Source organism: Thermoascus crustaceus (genome assembly GCF_041956765.1).
Source record: "Thermoascus crustaceus strain CBS 181.67 unplaced genomic scaffold VTN00scaffold_7, whole genome shotgun sequence".
In the NCBI taxonomy this organism is placed as follows: domain Eukaryota; kingdom Fungi; phylum Ascomycota; class Eurotiomycetes; order Eurotiales; family Thermoascaceae; genus Thermoascus; species Thermoascus crustaceus.
The window spans coordinates 253,699-270,734 of record NW_027192533.1 but is presented as its reverse complement, the minus strand read 5'-3'; the positions used below and the strand labels follow the sequence as shown (position 1 = coordinate 270,734).

Genomic DNA, 17,036 nt, shown 5'->3' with positions numbered 1-17,036 from the left:
AAATAAAAAAAATAAAAAAAAATAAATAAATAAACAGGGAACGAGGCTTAGATAAGGAACAGATGGCTATATCTGTTTTTAGCTCGAGCAAGTAAACATGTGGCAGAGTACCGAACTGAACCTTGCATGAGCAATCCAGCCACCACTCAACATGATGTCAACATTCCCTGCGTGCTCACTGGAACAGGAACCATCGGAAACCGCAGCGTACTCTGCACACCATCGTTCGTCTATCCAATATTTATTTATCTGCAGCATGGATCACTCTCGATCTCCTAAAGTAGCCTATCCGATATTCGAACGGCGCGGCGGGCCGGCGGCGGGAACCATAAAACGCCCTTTGTTGTGGGTCCTCAGCGCTGGGCTTAGCAAGTACTGCGGTTGTACATGCAGGAGGATTCTTGGCAAACACAAGGTCAACTAGGAATTGACCAGGCGAGAAGACATTCATCGAGTTCATCAGTGATCGCTAAGAGATCAAGTTTGAAGTGTCAGTAAGAAGGGGCAAGCAAAGGTTGGAACAGTCACATCCCCCAAACTAGGAAGTCGCAAATTCGTTCCAATGAGCCTTGGAACAATAAGGAAGCCACATAAGAATAGGTACTTCCCATCTTCCCTTAACCGTTCATCTGACAATATACCAGATACTCTACCTACGCCGCAACAAGGCATTATCAGACGTACATCAAACGCCTTGCTTGGTTCCAAAATTTTGTCTTCCTCTTTTCTATCCATTCATGTCTACCAATTAGATATACTTGGACTTCAACATCTCTGTATGAGGTATATACCAATTAATATTTCCCTATCAAAACTACCTATCTCCTAACTGCTCAATCATTACGATTATCAATTACCGAAAAACACCGGGAGCCCAGCTCTAAATAATGCAGCACTTTTTCCTTTTCCTAATTTTTTTGTAACCCGAACGCTATGCAATCCATGTACTGTATCGTGAGGTCGTTGTCGTCGTCGTCGTCGCTCTGTGACGTTGTCAACAACTCACCGTTCTTCGAAGGTAGCTGTCAGAGAAAGAAATGACGCGGGATGGGGTATCGGTCGTGGAAACAAAAAGAATATGGACCAGTCTGGCCAACGTCCTATCAAAAAAATTTCCTGCTTTTCCCCCTTTCTTTTCCCTTCTTTCTTTCGGCAATCTTGCTTCTTCTTTTAGGCAGTCTTTCTCTTTTCTTTCAAAATTTATAGATCGACACCCTGAGTGCTATGTAGGTCCATTCGAACCTACGCACCAACCTGCTTTTCAAGATCTTTATCAGCAGCTGGGGAAATCGGAGTAGAAGCATCCGCGTTCGGCTTAGCAGTCGACACGGGTGCTTTCTCGATGTCACGGCGGATGCCATCCAAGGCATCTTGCTCGTGCATCTGTCGCTCGGCCTCCTTCAACTGCCGCAGTTGCTGGCAGAACTTGCTGTTTTGCCTGATACGGTCACCATACCGGATGAACGCAAATGGGATGATTGACAAACCCAGACTCATGAACGCAAGCAGACTGCACGCCCAGTGCACACCGAGGTTATTGAACATTGGCTTTGCAGCCAGAGGGAGGACAGCGCCAAAGATGCTGCGGCAGCAACTGGAGGCGGATTGGGCGCTCGCCGCGAACGTCTCGTAGGCGTCGGAGAGGTAGTTCAGCATGGCCATGAAGATCAACATGAAACCTATTCCGAATATGACCCCCGACACCATGGGAACAGCCCAATGGATGTTCGTGGAAGCGCTCCAACCTATCCAGAAGAGGGAGACGACGTACAGTGGTCCTCCGACGCAAGCCAGTGGAAGACGACGGCATTCTTCAAGCTCAGACCATTTTGCCCCTCTGGCCTTCGCCCTTGCAAGGAACGAGTCGTACCATAGAAATATGCCGCACGCGATGAAAGCGCCAGCGCCGACTGAGTTTTTCTGTCAGAATAGGCACGATGCCAGATGTATAAAATTGTAACTTACTCGGCAAGAAACACAAACCAGCGACTCCGGCACTCATTCCGTAGATTCCTGACACAAAAAGGTTAGTATCAGTGATATCCTGTTACAGAAGCAGTTTCCACCCACCTTGAAAAATGATTGGGTATGCTTGAAAGAAAAGATAAAAGATGGCATAAGCCAGAGCAAGATACAAGCATGTAAAGGAGACAATCGATTCATAAATGATCATTCGCATGGGTCTCGTCAGTGTCACTATGAGAGCCTGCTTCAAATCCCGGTTCTCGAGATCCAAGGGAGCAACTATGCTTTTGTTACCGGTCTCTTTGCGCAGCATCTTGGCTCTGCGCTGCAGAATCACGGGTGCATAGGTCTCGGGCAAGAACACAACCAGCGGAAGAGTGAGACCGCCGCAGATCAGTCCGATCCAGAAACTCCATCTCCAGCTGACGACAGAGATGAAGCCCGAAACCCAGGGACCAACGACTGGTCCGAAGGTCGTGCACTGATTTGTCAGAGGAACTCTAAAAACAATCGAACATAGAACTTCGCGGTAACACTCACAGCCATATAGTAAGCCATGGTCCGGCCTCTCTTGGTAGGGTCATTGTGGATGTCAGCATACACGCCACCCACAATCGCAATTGGAGCAGACGCCATCACTCCATTGAACAGTCTGAAGATGAGAAATGATGTGAACGTCCGCGCCACTGCGCACGCCAAGGTAAATATGTTGAACAGTATGAATGTGACAAGCATCGGTCTCTTGCGCCCATAGGACTCGGATAGCGGGCCCCAGAGCAGGGGACCAACGACATAACCGATGAGAAACACTGATATTGGGAGCACCAGTTTTTCTTGATTTGTAATGTTGAAGTCCTTGGCAATGTATGAGATTGCACCGCTTGGGAGCGAGGAGCCGATCGTGCTGTTCATAACCTGCATCATCCCGGCCACGAGAATGAATAATTTCGTTTTCTACAAAGAACACGTCTTAGCATCACGAACTATATATTCATTGACCACGAGGTCATTGTCGGGTTGGAAGCAGCTACCTCACTCCAATTCACAGGATTGCTAGGATCATCAGGCCCGAAGGAGACAACAGTCTTGGATGCCACCCGACGGAATTTGATTGCGGATGTGTTATCATATCTCTCTTGGATAGGTTCGTGGATAATGACATCCTCTTGTCCCTGAAGAGTATGCTGTGAGTCATTCGGTGAAGTCATCATGTCTGCACACGGGCGTCAGTTACCAATGGATCATCTTCTGAACTAGATAGCGAAAGCACAGACCTGTTGCACACGCTCTTCTTTGGCACTCTTCTCCGGCAGGTGTATCGGTAGCCATCGTTGTGTCTGCCACCCATCAGCACCGCCAATCTGCTGGAAATATAAATAATTGCTCGAGAAGATCCTGAGGTAAGAAGACCGATAAGGGGGTCCCTGCTAGTCAGAAGTACTCCTACTACTCATGCACGCCCGATCAGCAACGCAGTGGGTCCCTGCAGGCCCACGTTGTGTTAGCGTCCTTTTTAGACCGACTGACTCGACATAATTTTACCCCGGGAAAAAATTTTGTGGGCAGCACGGGAGACTGTGTTAATAATCAGTCCAAATCGCGTGCGACTCGGATAGGACGGCTCGTCTGCCCTAAGGACAAGATCACGAGAGCGCCAGCGTGATGGCAGCTGCAACAAGAGTCCAGACTTGGCTCTTCAGCCATGGTGAGTGTGATTTGCGTATGCCCGCCCCGCGTCTCCAGCAGAACTCGCTCCAAAGAGGAAGCCCAATGTGACGGTGTCAGTATCCGAGTTCATCGTTCGGGGAGAAGAGCGGTTGTGGCGGTCTGGTTTGCCGAGGATTCGTGGCGGGGACACGGGTATTATCCGATCGCAACGCCGTGCGTCCTATCGATTGGCTTATCAATTGTGGACCTGGCATCGAATTTCCGAACCGTCAAAATTTTTCCGCGACTTTGACAATCACATCCAATGACGATCCAGGAACTGGGGCCTACTGCGTTAGCTCTCTACTCATACCGGATATAAAGCATGGCGACGATGTGCTTGGGCAGCACCGTCAGCGCACCTCCGTACACCGTCCGCAAAATAAACAGAACGAACCGTTCGACTGGGAGCAGAGAGCTTTCTCTCTTTGTTCAGATATCGCAATAGCTGCTGGTCAACATTAACTTCTTTATATACAGCCCGTCAGTGTCGTACAAATGTCGTGCCCTGCAGCCCATGCGAATGTGAATCAACCCTGGTCCGGAAGCTTCGAGAATGGCCGATTTCTCGCACAGATGTCCGAGGCACAAGCGGTCACGCAAAGACCACGATGCACACTCGGTCCAGAACGCAATCTTCAAGGTGGAAGCGATCCTGATTTTGAGTCAGGTGGTATGAAACCCGTTGCATGTGATCATTCAATCATTTTCCCTTTCCCAAGGGCGATGAGAAGACGATTGGAAGTTCATTTATTTATACGTAAATATACCGTTAGATACCAATGGCGATAAGCATCCAGGTTGGTAAGTTGAGAAACTGGTGAACATTAACTGGTTTGGGAATCTTGTACATACTCCGTAGACGCTTCTCCACCAAGATGCTCATCGACTTCTCTTCCTTGGCTGCGCCACTTGTTGAATGCTGCAGCTGTCAGCTGTCATATGTATAAGATCCTTTTCAGAATTCGAAGGAAAGGATAATCGGCTATGAGCTGCAGAGGCTAGACACAGCTAGTGCTTGTAGATATCCGAATAACTGGTGCGGAGATTAGTCCCGTTAGGCGAAAGTGGAGAAAGAAGAAAATAGAAACCTACAAGTCACCAAACATATCTCTTCCCTCTGCTGCAGCATCTACCCAGACGCTCACACTCCTTGCCGATACGGGAAAGACACCGTACCCTCGGTCATCGATCATAACGGTCTCGCCGTTCCATTCCAGAATGTCTGTCCAACGTTCTCCAGCGTGTTTCCTGCCGACGAACATGCGCTTCTTTGACGCGGAACCATTGCTAAGAACACATGCAAGGCCAGAAGGATGTCGCAAGTTCCCGTAGCGGACGAAACCTGGGTATACCAGTTAGCACTGTCTCAGATAAAAGTACCTATATACAGGGAAAGTGTTTCTTGAGATAAGAGTGGGAAGTCTCTTGCATGAGAAGGACGAGTGCGGGAAGGACTGACCTATGCAACTTCTCTTGTCGAAATAGTCTCTCTGCATCCCATATGCATATAGCTTTCGCGCAAGGGCCAGATGAGGTAGCTTTCCACCACAAGACGGGGCTAGCGGATTCTTGACCCCTTCCTTGATTCCGTAGAGATCACCGTAGAAGATACAAGGATACCCTTCGCTGCGCAGGAGAATCAACGCGTAAGCGAGAGGTTTAAAGTACGACGCAATCGGGGCCTTTCATGTAGGCAAGGCCTTGTCAGTAGATTCAGGGCAGATAAATGTCATGCATGTTGGTGGTACTTACCTCCAGGGATTGACCCGGTTGCTAAATATCGGTTAGCTATTACCACAGCTACAGAGAATTACTAGACTTACAGTATCGTGGTTCGCAACGAACGTCTGAAAGGATTAGTATCGACATCCATAATGAGAATCAACGTGATCAGAACATACCACCGCATGCTGGGGCTTATATTTCACCAGAGTGTCGTCGAAAATCTTCCTGAGATCCGCCCCCTCCGTTCGAGAGAAATTCGAGAACCGATAAACAAGAGGCGCGTCGAATAGGGCTACCTTGTGATCCATCTTTTGCAGGTAGTCGAGGAGTTCTCCCGGCGCTCCCCTCCAAAACTCTGCAACTACGAACCAGTTGGGCCCATGCGTGCGTCTCATATGGTCGACAAACTGCTTCTGAAAGGAAAAAGAGTAGTGCTTGACGGCGTCGAGACGCATCCCGCTCAGGGGTAGCTCCTTCCCAATCCACTCTCCCCACTTCATGACATCCTGCCTCACCTCCGGGTTCGAGTAGTCCAAGTCAGCGAACATCAGGTAGTCGTAGTTGCCATTCTCCTTGCTGACGTCAGTCGCCCAACCCTTGTTGGGTGCGACGACCTTGTAAATCGCATTCTGGTTGTCAACGGCGTTGTAATCAATACCGCTAAAATGGTGCCAGTGATACTTCATAGAACTATACTTTTCTCCACGCCCAGGAAAATCGTAGCCTACCCATGCCTCAATTTCCTGTGGGCTCGAAATTTCAACATTCCGATCTGTACAGGATGGTGTTAACTGGCTAGAAGAAATTCCACTCAAGGGAAATACATGCTACTTGCCTTTTGGATCTACTTTGACGGCTGGAAACATTTCAGTGTAATCCGCGGCAGCCTTATGGTTGAGAACCGCATCCCAGATCACGCCGATGCCAATCTTTTGAGCAGCCCGGGTAAGTTCCAGAAGCTCTTCCTTGGTACCCCACTTCGTTGCTCTGCATCCCTTTTGATCGAATTCGCCCAAGTCATATAGATCGTAGATGTCGTAGCCATTTCCGGACGGGCTCATGGCTTTACATCCTGGAGGGATCCACATCCTGTCAACGCCAATTTGCCTCAGACTAGGCAATACACTCTGGAGACGCTGCCAGTGCTTCTGGTCATCCGGAACGTGCCATTCGAATGCCTGCATCATAAGAGCATTATCCGGAGCGTCCCATGTTGGCGACTGATCAAGACGCTCAACCTCAGCTGCGCACAAAGGATTATCAGCGAAGAAAAAACCATTGTTTGGTTGGGATGCGCATCATAATCTACTACAATAGACCAAGAGAGAGAAAAAGAGGATGGTTACAGACCTTCGATTTCCCGCCACTTCCGTTTTTCCCGGCCCAAGCAGCAGAGTAAGGACTTCATGTCGAAGTTGGATCCAAGTGCTCACGCGATGATAAACGGCAAAAGAACAGAAAACGGAGCAGCAGAAGCGTCATTCTTACAAGGACGGCCGGGGACTATTTTAAGCTGGGATAATGGGTCAGATCGGATGAGCTTGGCAACAAGCTAGGCCCCATCTCTCTAGCGCAAGACATAGATTAGATAGAAACAGAAAACGGGAATAGTGTCAAACATCACCAGAGGTTTCTACAGATCGACGACGTACAATAAGGCCGATCATAGCTCTATCTATGTAAGGGCGTCTTCACCTCATCGATAGTACTAGTTGAGACAAATAACCTTCAGAAACAGACAACAAAGCCATTATCAGAGAGAGAGAGGGCGTGTCCGTTGGGCTGAGAAGCACGGAGCGACCCGTGGCCTAACTAGCCCGATCAAGATGACATTTTGTGGAGAATCATCCTTAACTTTATTGGCTCTTGCGTTCGCCTGAATACCTATTCTAAACTTGGTTTAACAAACAGCCATTCGCGCCTTTATACACTATTGGATTAGATCAGATAACTGTAATCAAATGAATTTCTTGTGGAGCGCACCCGTACGGCAGTACGATCGTCAAGCAAGGACTAAAATATTCCCAAGTTGCCTCTCTGCCCTGCCGGAGTTGCTCCGCCCGGATCCGAGGGCTTGGCATCAAGGGCAAGGGTGGATGCGGGCCCCTTCGAAGGCTATGCTTTGCCACGTCGGTGTTACGTTGTCTGCTGGTGACAGGAGCACGCAGGGGTTGTCTGCAAGGAACGGAACGATTGGGCTGTTCATCCTGACGTATGCGACCTCCTTCGACATCAGTCAAGGGGGCCTTTCGGAAGAGGTGGGAACAATGCATTTTCTTCTTGATGTCTTGAGTATTCATAGAAGAACTCCAATTCAAAGTCATCTGTCCTGCACAATGCTACCGAAAGAAAGACGAATAGAGCCCAGAACACCAGGTCATTATGATCAATACACTGGGCGATCCCTTCTAAACTCCACTGAAGAGAAATTTACCAGTTGATCTACCTCTACCTATCATCCCGACCTTCCGCAGATGTAAATTCTGCACCTGCTACCAGCAGCTTCTCCATTGATGCTTCCAACTTCTGCATCGGTGAAAGCTTTTTATCCGAAATATATGACAGTTGTCAGCGATCAGTATGGTCATTTATGAGTGACTCTACATTCATCCAAGTAGACATACTGGTTCGTCGCTGACCATATTCTCCGCGGTGGGTGATTGAAAGCTCAAATGGCGCGGCCATTCTCCCACTATGCGGATCTTGGTTGTCGGACCAGTACTTCCAGTGCTGTCCAGGGCAGAGCTTGCTGCTTTTGAATCCTTTTCGCCCTTGTCGGTTTTTCTGTTTATGAGATTTGTGTCTTCTGAAAGAGGAGTCTTAGGTCTCAATGGCAGTTCCGCGAAAAAAGTTGGATGACCCAGCTGCGTATTGCCTTTCTGATATGGAGTCAATACGAGATCCTAGACCTTTCGAGACCCAGGAAAACTGGCCTCATCTCCAGAGCCTGCATCAAAGGTATGGGCTTGTTTTGTTTCCATGGTCAATTTTAATTTGCTCTGTGACCGCTTCTTCTGCCTCTTCTTTCTCTGCAGATCGGCAATAGTGACGACAGGCATGGTGAAGACTGGAGGTAGTGTTCAAACGAGAAGTTGTTGGAAAGCGACAAAAAGAGAGACGAAAACAGATATCTTCTTGGAGCGATAGAAGATATGAAATTTGAAAGATAACAATACTGGTGACGGAGTGGAAAGAATACTCGACTAAGAGCTGGACTTTGGATGAGGTTCAAGACGGATCGAGGACACGGTGGTCCGGCCATGCTCGAGGCTGCTCTTTCCTTGCGCAGAGCAGGACAGCATCCATCAGCAGCGATCAGGAGGATCTTGCACCACCGTCCTCCTCATTGACAAGCATTCGATGAAGCATCTCAAATGCCATCGTGCAGGCTCAAAAGATCGATGATGATGATGATGCTCAGGCCGCCGGGGTTAGCGGCGTATCTCCGGACAGAGGCGAGCCGCACCCGGCGGCCGTCTGCCCGGTATCCGGCGCCCGATTGGACGCGAAAAGTTTTCGGGTCTGTTGGCAGTCCGTCTCCCGGCTGCCCATCCCTTTCAACTCCCATCATCCACTCTTGCTCTTTGCAATTACCTCTCACCATCATCCTCCAGTCCTCAAGACCTCATCCCTCGAGCAAGATGGCTGCCAACACCGAGCAGAAGCCCCTTACCGGGCTCCAGCTGTACTCCAGATTCGCCTTCGCTGGTGCTGTCTGCTGTTCAGTTACCCACGGAGCCCTCACTCCCGTCGATGTGTAAGTCGCAACCACGGACCTTTCGGTTCCCTCCGACGATCGAATTGGCCCGCCCCTCTTTGCAGCGAGCTCTTGTGCAACAGCGTGACGATGTGTTATCACTGATACTGACGTTTATGCTCGAACAGCGTCAAGACCAGAATCCAGCTTGACCCGGTCACCTACAACCGTGGTATGATCGGTGGTTTCCGCCAGGTCATCGCCAACGAGGGTGCTGGTGCTCTGCTCACTGGTTTCGGTCCTACCGCCGCCGGTTACTTCCTCCAGGGTGCCTTCAAGTTCGGTGGTTACGAGTTCTTCAAGCAGCAGTTCATCAACCAGCTGGGCTACGAGACCGCCTCTAACAACCGCACTGCCGTCTACCTTGCTTCGTCTGCTGCTGCCGAGTTCTTCGCTGATATCGCCCTGTGCCCTCTCGAGGCCACTCGTATCCGTCTCGTCTCTGAGCCCACCTTCGCCAGCGGTCTTATGAGCGGTTTCGGCAAGATCCTCAAGAACGAGGGTATCGGTGCTTTCTACTCTGGTTTCGGTCCTATCCTCTTCAAGCAGTAAGTCTTCCCCTTGCCGGTCGTTCCACGGACAGGGAAAGTAACATGTGTTCAGGGTCCCATACACCATGGCCAAGTTCGTCGTCTACGAGAAGGTCGCTGAGGCTATCTACCGCACTGTTGACAAGAACTCTCTCTCCGACGGTGCCAAGACTGGCATCAACCTGGGCTCTGGTCTCATTGCTGGTTTCGCTGCTGCCCTCGTCTCTCAGCCCGCTGACACCATGCTTTCCAAGATCAACAAGACTAAGGGTCTGCCCGGTGAGGGTACCGTCACCCGTCTGATCAAGATCGGCAAGGAACTCGGATTCAAGGGCAGTTACGCTGGTATCGGTGCTCGTCTCTTTATGGTGGGTACACTCACGGCCGGCCAGTTTGCCATCTACGGAGGTAAGTTATTATTTCTGTGTTATCTGGATGCACATAGCAGGGTCGGGAAGCTAATTTGAACAACAGACATCAAGCGTCTGCTCGGTGCCACCGGTGGTGTTGAGATCTCCAAATAAATGCAATCTTGATGACAATTTTTTCACCAGTGTACAATAGCCAGTACACGACGACTTAGTCGTCTCTCCATGTAGAGATACGATATCATAGACTTCCAAGCATCTTTTTTTTCGAGGGCGGCATGTAGTATTTTGGGTTGCTGCTTTGGGATACCGTCACATTTGTTTCATCTCTCATCTGGTCCATTCAAACGGAATTGAGGGGTGAAAGCAATGCACACAGTCCTGTCCTTTTACATCTTGTTCTGCTTTCTGTAGATCCCTCATGATAGAGTATATGACAGTTTCTGATTGGTGCATCATTTTTAGCTTTATACCTATCAAGACGGAAGTTTTGGGGCAGTTGTTGTCCATGTAAAATGAACAGACCAGATCTCTACACTAGGTTGCCATATCTTTTTTCAACCCCTCCCCTTCTACCTACTGTCTTGGCGGATTGCTATTTTATACCTATGTGATTTTGAAGCTATTGGAGGGTACCCAGACACTATAATAGGTCACAGACTCCCGGATTGCAATATAGCAAAAGTGGCAATCCAGGTAGCTTGGTGTTGGAATGTAAGGCCGGGATCCTGCAAGAACAACTAGGTAGCGTTGCCTTTTTAGTTCAACACTTGGACAAGGGGGGAGAGAGTGCCAAAACATATGGCAACCTAGTGTATGGGCGGGCGCCCAACACTATTTATGGGATGACCTATCTGTCAACAAGGATGGAAGCGTCCACCTCTGCTATTTCAAGGTCTCTGGTCTCAAGGGGATGAAAGATGTTGGAGGTTGCCGGCTCGGACCTAGCCGGCCCGCTTGCCTATATCAACCTCCTAGAGGTCAACCTGCTTCCTGCCTCCTACAACGCACACTCAATCAACCTATCTTACCCTACTACTGAGAAAAGACAAACCAGATCAGTATAAGGAATTCAAGCTCAACCTGCTCCCACCACATCTCTGACCTGAAGATAGTCTGCGGCTTCTCCTCTTCAGTGCTCTAATTGATGGACACATACCAGGTACTGCAGCACAGATGCCCGTACAAAAGGCCGACCCTAACTGTGCCCATAGGAGCTACCAACTGGGCTGAGCTTGAAGCCCTGATCTCAAGCTGTGACAGCGACTCTGGCTTGCTTCTCCCCTTCAAAGAGTCGTCTTTGCAACTCCCTCTGATTCCCGGCATTGACGATGTTCGTGGCATGATAGAGAATTCTGCAACAAGACCGGATTTCATTCCGAGGCAGCTTAAGCGTAACAGCGAGAACAGACGGTTTTACCTGGACGACGTACTAGATCTTCATCTGCTGACGAACCGGCATCGAAAATCCCCTATCCAATCAGTTGGGGGATCAATAGTATCGCACTGAACGATGTGGTCAAAGCATTGCAAACCTGCACACTAGACCTTCAGTGTCATCAAGACTTCGTTGATTACCAAGTCAACTAGTCCGGAGAACTGGAAGATCCGTGAAGAAACCATTAGGAATCAGCAAAGCAAAACAACCAGATAGGGCGGCTGAAGAGAAGGAAAAGTGGGCTGAGGAAATGACGAATACCAACAGCTTTATCAAAAACATGAAAGCCGAAAGGGCACACCTTGACAAAATAATAGAAGAGGTCCAAGGTCGGCTGATAAAGCAGCTTTGTGGATTCTCTGATATCCTCAAGAGGTATGTCGGATTGTCACCAATGAGGCCCGCCTTCGCTTGAGATAGCTATACTGACTGGATTCCAGCCATGCATTCAGACGAGGAGCTGCATTTTACCCAGGAGGCCAACTGTTCTGCAGAGTTCCGCACCTGGACCATGGGCCATGAACCAGGAAGCAAGATCTATATACAGTCATATAAAAGCATGACTGCCTCGACTTCCACGGCGCATCAGGAGTGGCAGCCGGAACCGCTAGATGATCATGACCGCGTTGCCGTGCGCGCTTTGTATGACTATCTCGAAGCTGCCCTCCAAAACTGGCCGTCCGCTAAGCCAGCTGCCACCAAATTGAAGCAGCTCGTGGACGAAGTGAACAGGAAGATCTGTTCTAAATACGTGACCGATGAGCCGCCCAAGGCGTGGATGCCAGCCGAGTTCGACGTCCCCGATAACGATCCAGGTTAGAAGCCCGGGCCATTTGTTTTTTTCTTCATTGAGATTGATAGCGATTAATGACAGAACCGAACTAGTCTTCCCGAAGTACCAAGTTCCAAGCGCACGAAGTGACATCTGGCCCAACTACACTAGGTTGCCATATCTTTCGGCACCCCCTCCGCCCTGTTCAAGCGACCTAGCTTGCTGCTTTTGCTATGTTGCAATCTGGGCTGGATTTATCTAGGTTGTATGACCTATTATAGCGTCTGGGTTGCCTCCAATAGCTTTGACATCATATGGGTATAAAAATAGCAATCCACCAAGACAGTGTTTAGCAGGGGAGGTGACAAAAGATATGGCACAGTACTGTACATCTCACAGTCCTCCAACTCCACCAAACAAACCTGTACCTAATGATACATCTCATGATCCTCTGTTGCAATTGAATCTGGCATAACAGAGAAACAAGATTCTATAGAAAATTGAGAATCACAAGAAAGAGCTTAACAACTTTCAGAGTAGATAACAATATAGTACAATTGATCTATGGCTTGCAAAATTCAACCACACTGTGCCTTTCATCTCACTTGCCATTTACACCCACGCGGGTTTTAGTGCCGCGACTGCAATCCATCCTGCCATAACCTTCTGATTCGACTATACGATATTGATCTACTCAGCTCTTGTCCTGTCGCGATGACATCTCAGGCCGCCAAGGAGGCCTCTGTTGGGAAGCCGCCCACTGCAGATAGAGGAAGGCAGGTCGATCTGTTGATCAAACAGCATGTGAGGGAAATTTGGCCAACCCGAGCGATTCCTGCGGCGCGGGTGAGATTGACGACGATGACGACGAAGATGAGGCGTCGGAGAACCCCAACATGAGCTCGGATGGAGAGTTGGACGAAGGGGGACACAGAAGTGATAACACTGAGTGTTCGGGTCATCATTAAAGTTGGCCGGCCCATCTACCAAGCAAGTGGAGGACAGAAGGATAGCAGGTATCGCATTCTGAGTCAGAACGATTCGACCGCAATCATTGAGCAGCTGGTTCTTTGCTCCTCTCTTTCTCCAGCCGTAATTGATCGAACTAAGATTGATACAGGCAATTGATGGTGCGCACACACACCAATCTGATTGGAAGCTTGAAGATGTGGTTGATTGGGGCCACAGCAAGAAAGTCAAATTTGTTATGGAGGAAGACCTCAATGAGGACTGAATACTGGAAGACAACAAGTGGGTGAAGATCAAGTGAATAGCATAGAATTATCATCCTCCTGACAAGAACCCGTTATCACTATTTTTCCCCTCTTCAGTTTCTGATGTAGCCAATAAAGGAATGAGACACAGCTGCTCCATTGTCAGTCAGAGAGAGAGAGATACCACCTCTAGTCCCCTTGTTCTTCCAGGATGACGGAGATGTGTACAGATCTGTGACCTATTTTAGTGTCTGGGTACCCTCCAGTGGCTTCAAAGACATGTGGTTACCTAATAGAATAGCAATCTGCCAAGACAGTAGACAGCAGGGGAGGGGGTGATGAAAGATATGGCAACCTGGTGTAGGGTTACGAGGTGTGGGATTGTGAGGTGTAGGGTTGCAATGTAGATGGTGGAGGTGCGACAGGTGCCGTTGAGGTTTGATTCTGAGGTTCAGGATCCGAAGTCTGCGACTTCTCATATCTCCTAACAACTTCAGGAGCTTGGAAAGGCAAAAAAAAACTCCAATCAGCCGGCATTGACATAGATAATGGCATGGAAGTTGCTTGTCTATTAATTATACGTCCACTTAATGTGATTCTGTATCAATACCTTGTTTATTAGTTATGTGTCTAGATTCAATTCCCCTCATTTTTGTTCATCGTGAAATATATACCTGATGCTCAAAGGTCATCACATCGCATATGACAGGGGAAAAATCGATATTAATGCAATGAAATAGAGAATAAGAAAGACATCATTATATCTATATCCAATCAAAATGATCATGGCGACTTGTGCATTCCCATGGCCTCCGCAATCCCCGCCGCGACCCTATACTCCAGCGGGACTTCGGGCCACTTGTCGACGCCATCCAGAATCGCCAACGCCATGCCGCCACTTTGATGGACCTGGATGTGGCAGTGGATGAGGAACGCGCCGGGGTTGACGACCTGGTACCGAATCGCGAGCCACGTCGGACCAGGCTGCGTCGGCAGCGTGGTGGCCGTGTCCACCAATGGGGGGTTTTTGAGGTTGAAGTTCTGCGGGATGTACTCCGTGGCCTCCTCGACAGAGGAGTAGTTCCATTCACCGTTGCCGGCGCCGATAACGAAGAACTTGTTCGAGTGCTTGTGGATCGGATGCGGGGGCTGCACGGGCGGCGCTGTCACGGTGAAGATGAGGTCGATCCAGGTACCATTTTTGGTACGGATGGTGAGGTCCCGTTCCTGTTTGTGGACGTCGTTCGGGTTTTGAAAGAGCATAGGGTGAGTTTCCTCCAATGAGAGCGGGAAGCTAGAGTCTCCGAGGATCCAGCGGTAGGAGGCGTTGTAGTGTTCGAGATTCAGGACGTAGGTCTGGTCTGCTTTAGGCGCCGGAGTCTCGACCGGGAAGGGGACAATTTGGCCTGTGCTGTTGAAGATTCTTGTGGCTGGTGTGGTACCTTGTCCGATGAGATCGATGTACGGGGTAGAAGGTTTCGTCTGAGATCGGGGTCCAGTATACGACATGATCGCAGTTGCGTTGTTGATCTGGTTCAGGCCCATGATCACAGATCGAGCGGTGTAGTCGCCAGCAGGTTGATCTAATTTCACGAGTACCGAGTACCGTTGTCCGTTCGCAAGCATGACAGCGTCAACAAGTACCGGCTCAACGTACCGGCCGTCGACAGCATATACATACATCGGATGCTCGTCGATCGAGAATATCAGAGTCGAGATGCCCGCCGCTGAGATGAGGTCGAAGCTAGCATACTTGGCTGCTGGGTCTACCTTTAGCACTTCTGTTGGGCCCTGGGAAGGCGTGCAGCCTTCGAATAGACCCGGTGGGATTGCACTGTAGTTGTGTTGGTAGGGGCCCTGAGCAATAGCCGTCGTGGGGGGAAGGCACCTAACTTTCAGTCAGCTTTCGAGCAATCGTAACAATATTCAATAGTATGTGGCAAACGTACGCCATGTCCGTTAGACGGGTGCCATTGAGTACCATCTTATGTGCAGGAGTTGTCCATTGGTCGATCGTCTCACGGGAGAAGCAGTTGACAGAGCCTTTGCCGTTAATCAGGAGTGAGTTGGAGCAGTAGGCATCGAGTCCAGTAGCCTCTTCAGCCTCCCACACTTCCTCCGAAGTCAGATGGCGCCAGTCGGAGAGGATTATCGGTTTCGTTTTCTCCTCCGCAGCCAACATGGCCTCGAGCTCCCCGGCATCAGTGGTGATTTTACCGAAAGGTCTCTCCACGCTCTTGTCTGGTCTGATGTATATCGCTCCATACAGTCCGTCTTCGATATGCCCCCTGCTGTGGGCATGGTAGAAGTAACTGCCGTACTGGGCGGCTTTCCATCTGTATGTGAATGATGACCCCGGCTTGATCTGTCTCTGCGACAAGCCTGGTACGCCATCGGACCACGGTGTGCCCTCCTGGTTGATTCCTGGTACGGACCGTTAGCCTCGAACCGCTCCCCGAAGAGCAAACTCGGGGGGAAAGGAAGGAGAAAAGTGTCACCGTGAAAGTGTACCGTAGTCTCAAAGGGCAGCAGGTTCTGGACGAAGAACTCAACCTCATCCCCTTGGTTCAGTTTCAGCGTCGGAGCGGGGAACTGGCCGTTTGTCACGATCGCCTTCCTCTCGAAGCCATCTGGAGCGATGGTGTCCCACGTCAGGACGATGGGGAAGAAGACTTTATTGGAGACCCCAGACTGCAGGTCAACCGCCGTTGCGGAGGCCCAACGTAGAAGGCCAAGCAGGGCCAGGAAAGAAAGCGCCATCATCTTCCCGACGCCCTAATGAGGGAATCTGCGAAGAATTGAGGGAATTGGCGGATCTCCGACCTTTGGCCAGGCTGCTCCCAGGTTCCCGGATACCTGTATATAAGTTCCAGACATGCAAGTACTAGCAGCCAGAGTACCCACCAACGGAATGTGTACACATTATGAAAGGACGAGTTACCCCGTAGGACTCATCTCCACTTGCTTCCGGGACATGCAGCTTCTTGGCAGAGACCGACTTGGATCGAGAAAAGCCTCTTGGTGTTCGTGGCGGGCTGAATCAAACTTCAGCTGGTTCTCCAAAAATGTTCATGTAAGACGGCCTCCGCTAGGGAGCCACCAATACGGACAGGCAGGTTCCATTCAAGCCTTTGTCTCGATCCTCCAGGTCAACCCCATTGTTCACGTCTTCTGAAAGGAATGCCAAAGCGCAAAAGAAGGGGGTCCGATAGATAGAATGACAGATCACGCGGCGGTGGAGAGGAAACCAGGGAACTCCTGGCATCCTGGCCAACGATCCTGTCTTGTACAGGCACGACTGGCCCGAATTGTGGTGCTTTCCTCCCTTTGCTCTTGTGTACGCAGTACGCTGTACAGGCCCAGCGGTAGGTTGGTGTGCAGATCGAAGTCCAAGATTCGATCCACTTGTGAATTCCCAAGCGGCGCTGGCCACGTCTAGCCAGCCCAATTGCTCCCAAGGACGGGAGCTGCGGGATGATCGCTGCGGGGCGCCTGACGAGTAGCAAGGTTTCCACTATTTGTTACCATTGACCTCCAAGTCCACGACCACCGTGAGT

At 49.9% G+C, this 17,036-nt stretch overlaps 6 protein-coding genes across 6 annotated transcripts; 2 read left to right on the top strand and 4 right to left on the bottom strand.

Moving 5' to 3' along the window:
- Positions 1–1,242: 1,242 nt before the first annotated feature.
- On the bottom strand, positions 1,243–3,294 carry VTN00DRAFT_9140 (uncharacterized protein; the record flags this gene model as incomplete). Its single annotated transcript, XM_069436068.1, has 6 exons — positions 1,243–1,910; positions 1,966–2,013; positions 2,071–2,446; positions 2,506–2,919; positions 2,997–3,178; positions 3,240–3,294. The coding sequence occupies 6 exons, from the start codon at positions 3,292–3,294 to the stop codon at positions 1,243–1,245; spliced, it is 1,743 nt and encodes a 580-aa protein (XP_069284725.1).
- Positions 3,295–4,683: 1,389 nt separating this feature from the next.
- Positions 4,684–6,808, bottom strand: VTN00DRAFT_9139 (uncharacterized protein; the record flags this gene model as incomplete). The annotated part of the gene is made up of 8 exons (XM_069436066.1): positions 4,684–4,708; positions 4,768–5,017; positions 5,135–5,357; positions 5,428–5,448; positions 5,499–5,522; positions 5,577–6,172; positions 6,236–6,643; positions 6,751–6,808. The coding sequence occupies 8 exons, from the start codon at positions 6,806–6,808 to the stop codon at positions 4,684–4,686; spliced, it is 1,605 nt and encodes a 534-aa protein (XP_069284724.1).
- A 1,198-nt stretch (positions 6,809–8,006) lies between these two features.
- On the bottom strand, positions 8,007–8,459 carry VTN00DRAFT_9138 (uncharacterized protein; the record flags this gene model as incomplete). Its single annotated transcript, XM_069436065.1, has 2 exons — positions 8,007–8,279; positions 8,334–8,459. The coding sequence occupies 2 exons, from the start codon at positions 8,457–8,459 to the stop codon at positions 8,007–8,009; spliced, it is 399 nt and encodes a 132-aa protein (XP_069284723.1).
- A 582-nt stretch (positions 8,460–9,041) lies between these two features.
- VTN00DRAFT_9137 (uncharacterized protein) lies at positions 9,042–10,211 on the top strand (the record flags this gene model as incomplete). The annotated part of the gene is made up of 4 exons (XM_069436064.1): positions 9,042–9,157; positions 9,286–9,705; positions 9,761–10,095; positions 10,162–10,211. 4 exons carry the CDS (start codon positions 9,042–9,044, stop codon positions 10,209–10,211), a joined length of 921 nt encoding a protein of 306 aa, XP_069284722.1.
- Positions 10,212–11,935: 1,724 nt separating this feature from the next.
- Positions 11,936–12,313, top strand: VTN00DRAFT_9136 (uncharacterized protein; the record flags this gene model as incomplete). Its single annotated transcript, XM_069436063.1, has 1 exon — positions 11,936–12,313. The coding sequence occupies one exon, from the start codon at positions 11,936–11,938 to the stop codon at positions 12,311–12,313; it is 378 nt and encodes a 125-aa protein (XP_069284721.1).
- A 1,949-nt stretch (positions 12,314–14,262) lies between these two features.
- VTN00DRAFT_9135 (uncharacterized protein) lies at positions 14,263–16,242 on the bottom strand (the record flags this gene model as incomplete). Its single annotated transcript, XM_069436062.1, has 3 exons — positions 14,263–15,367; positions 15,429–15,903; positions 15,978–16,242. The coding sequence occupies 3 exons, from the start codon at positions 16,240–16,242 to the stop codon at positions 14,263–14,265; spliced, it is 1,845 nt and encodes a 614-aa protein (XP_069284720.1).
- Positions 16,243–17,036: the final 794 nt, after the last annotated feature.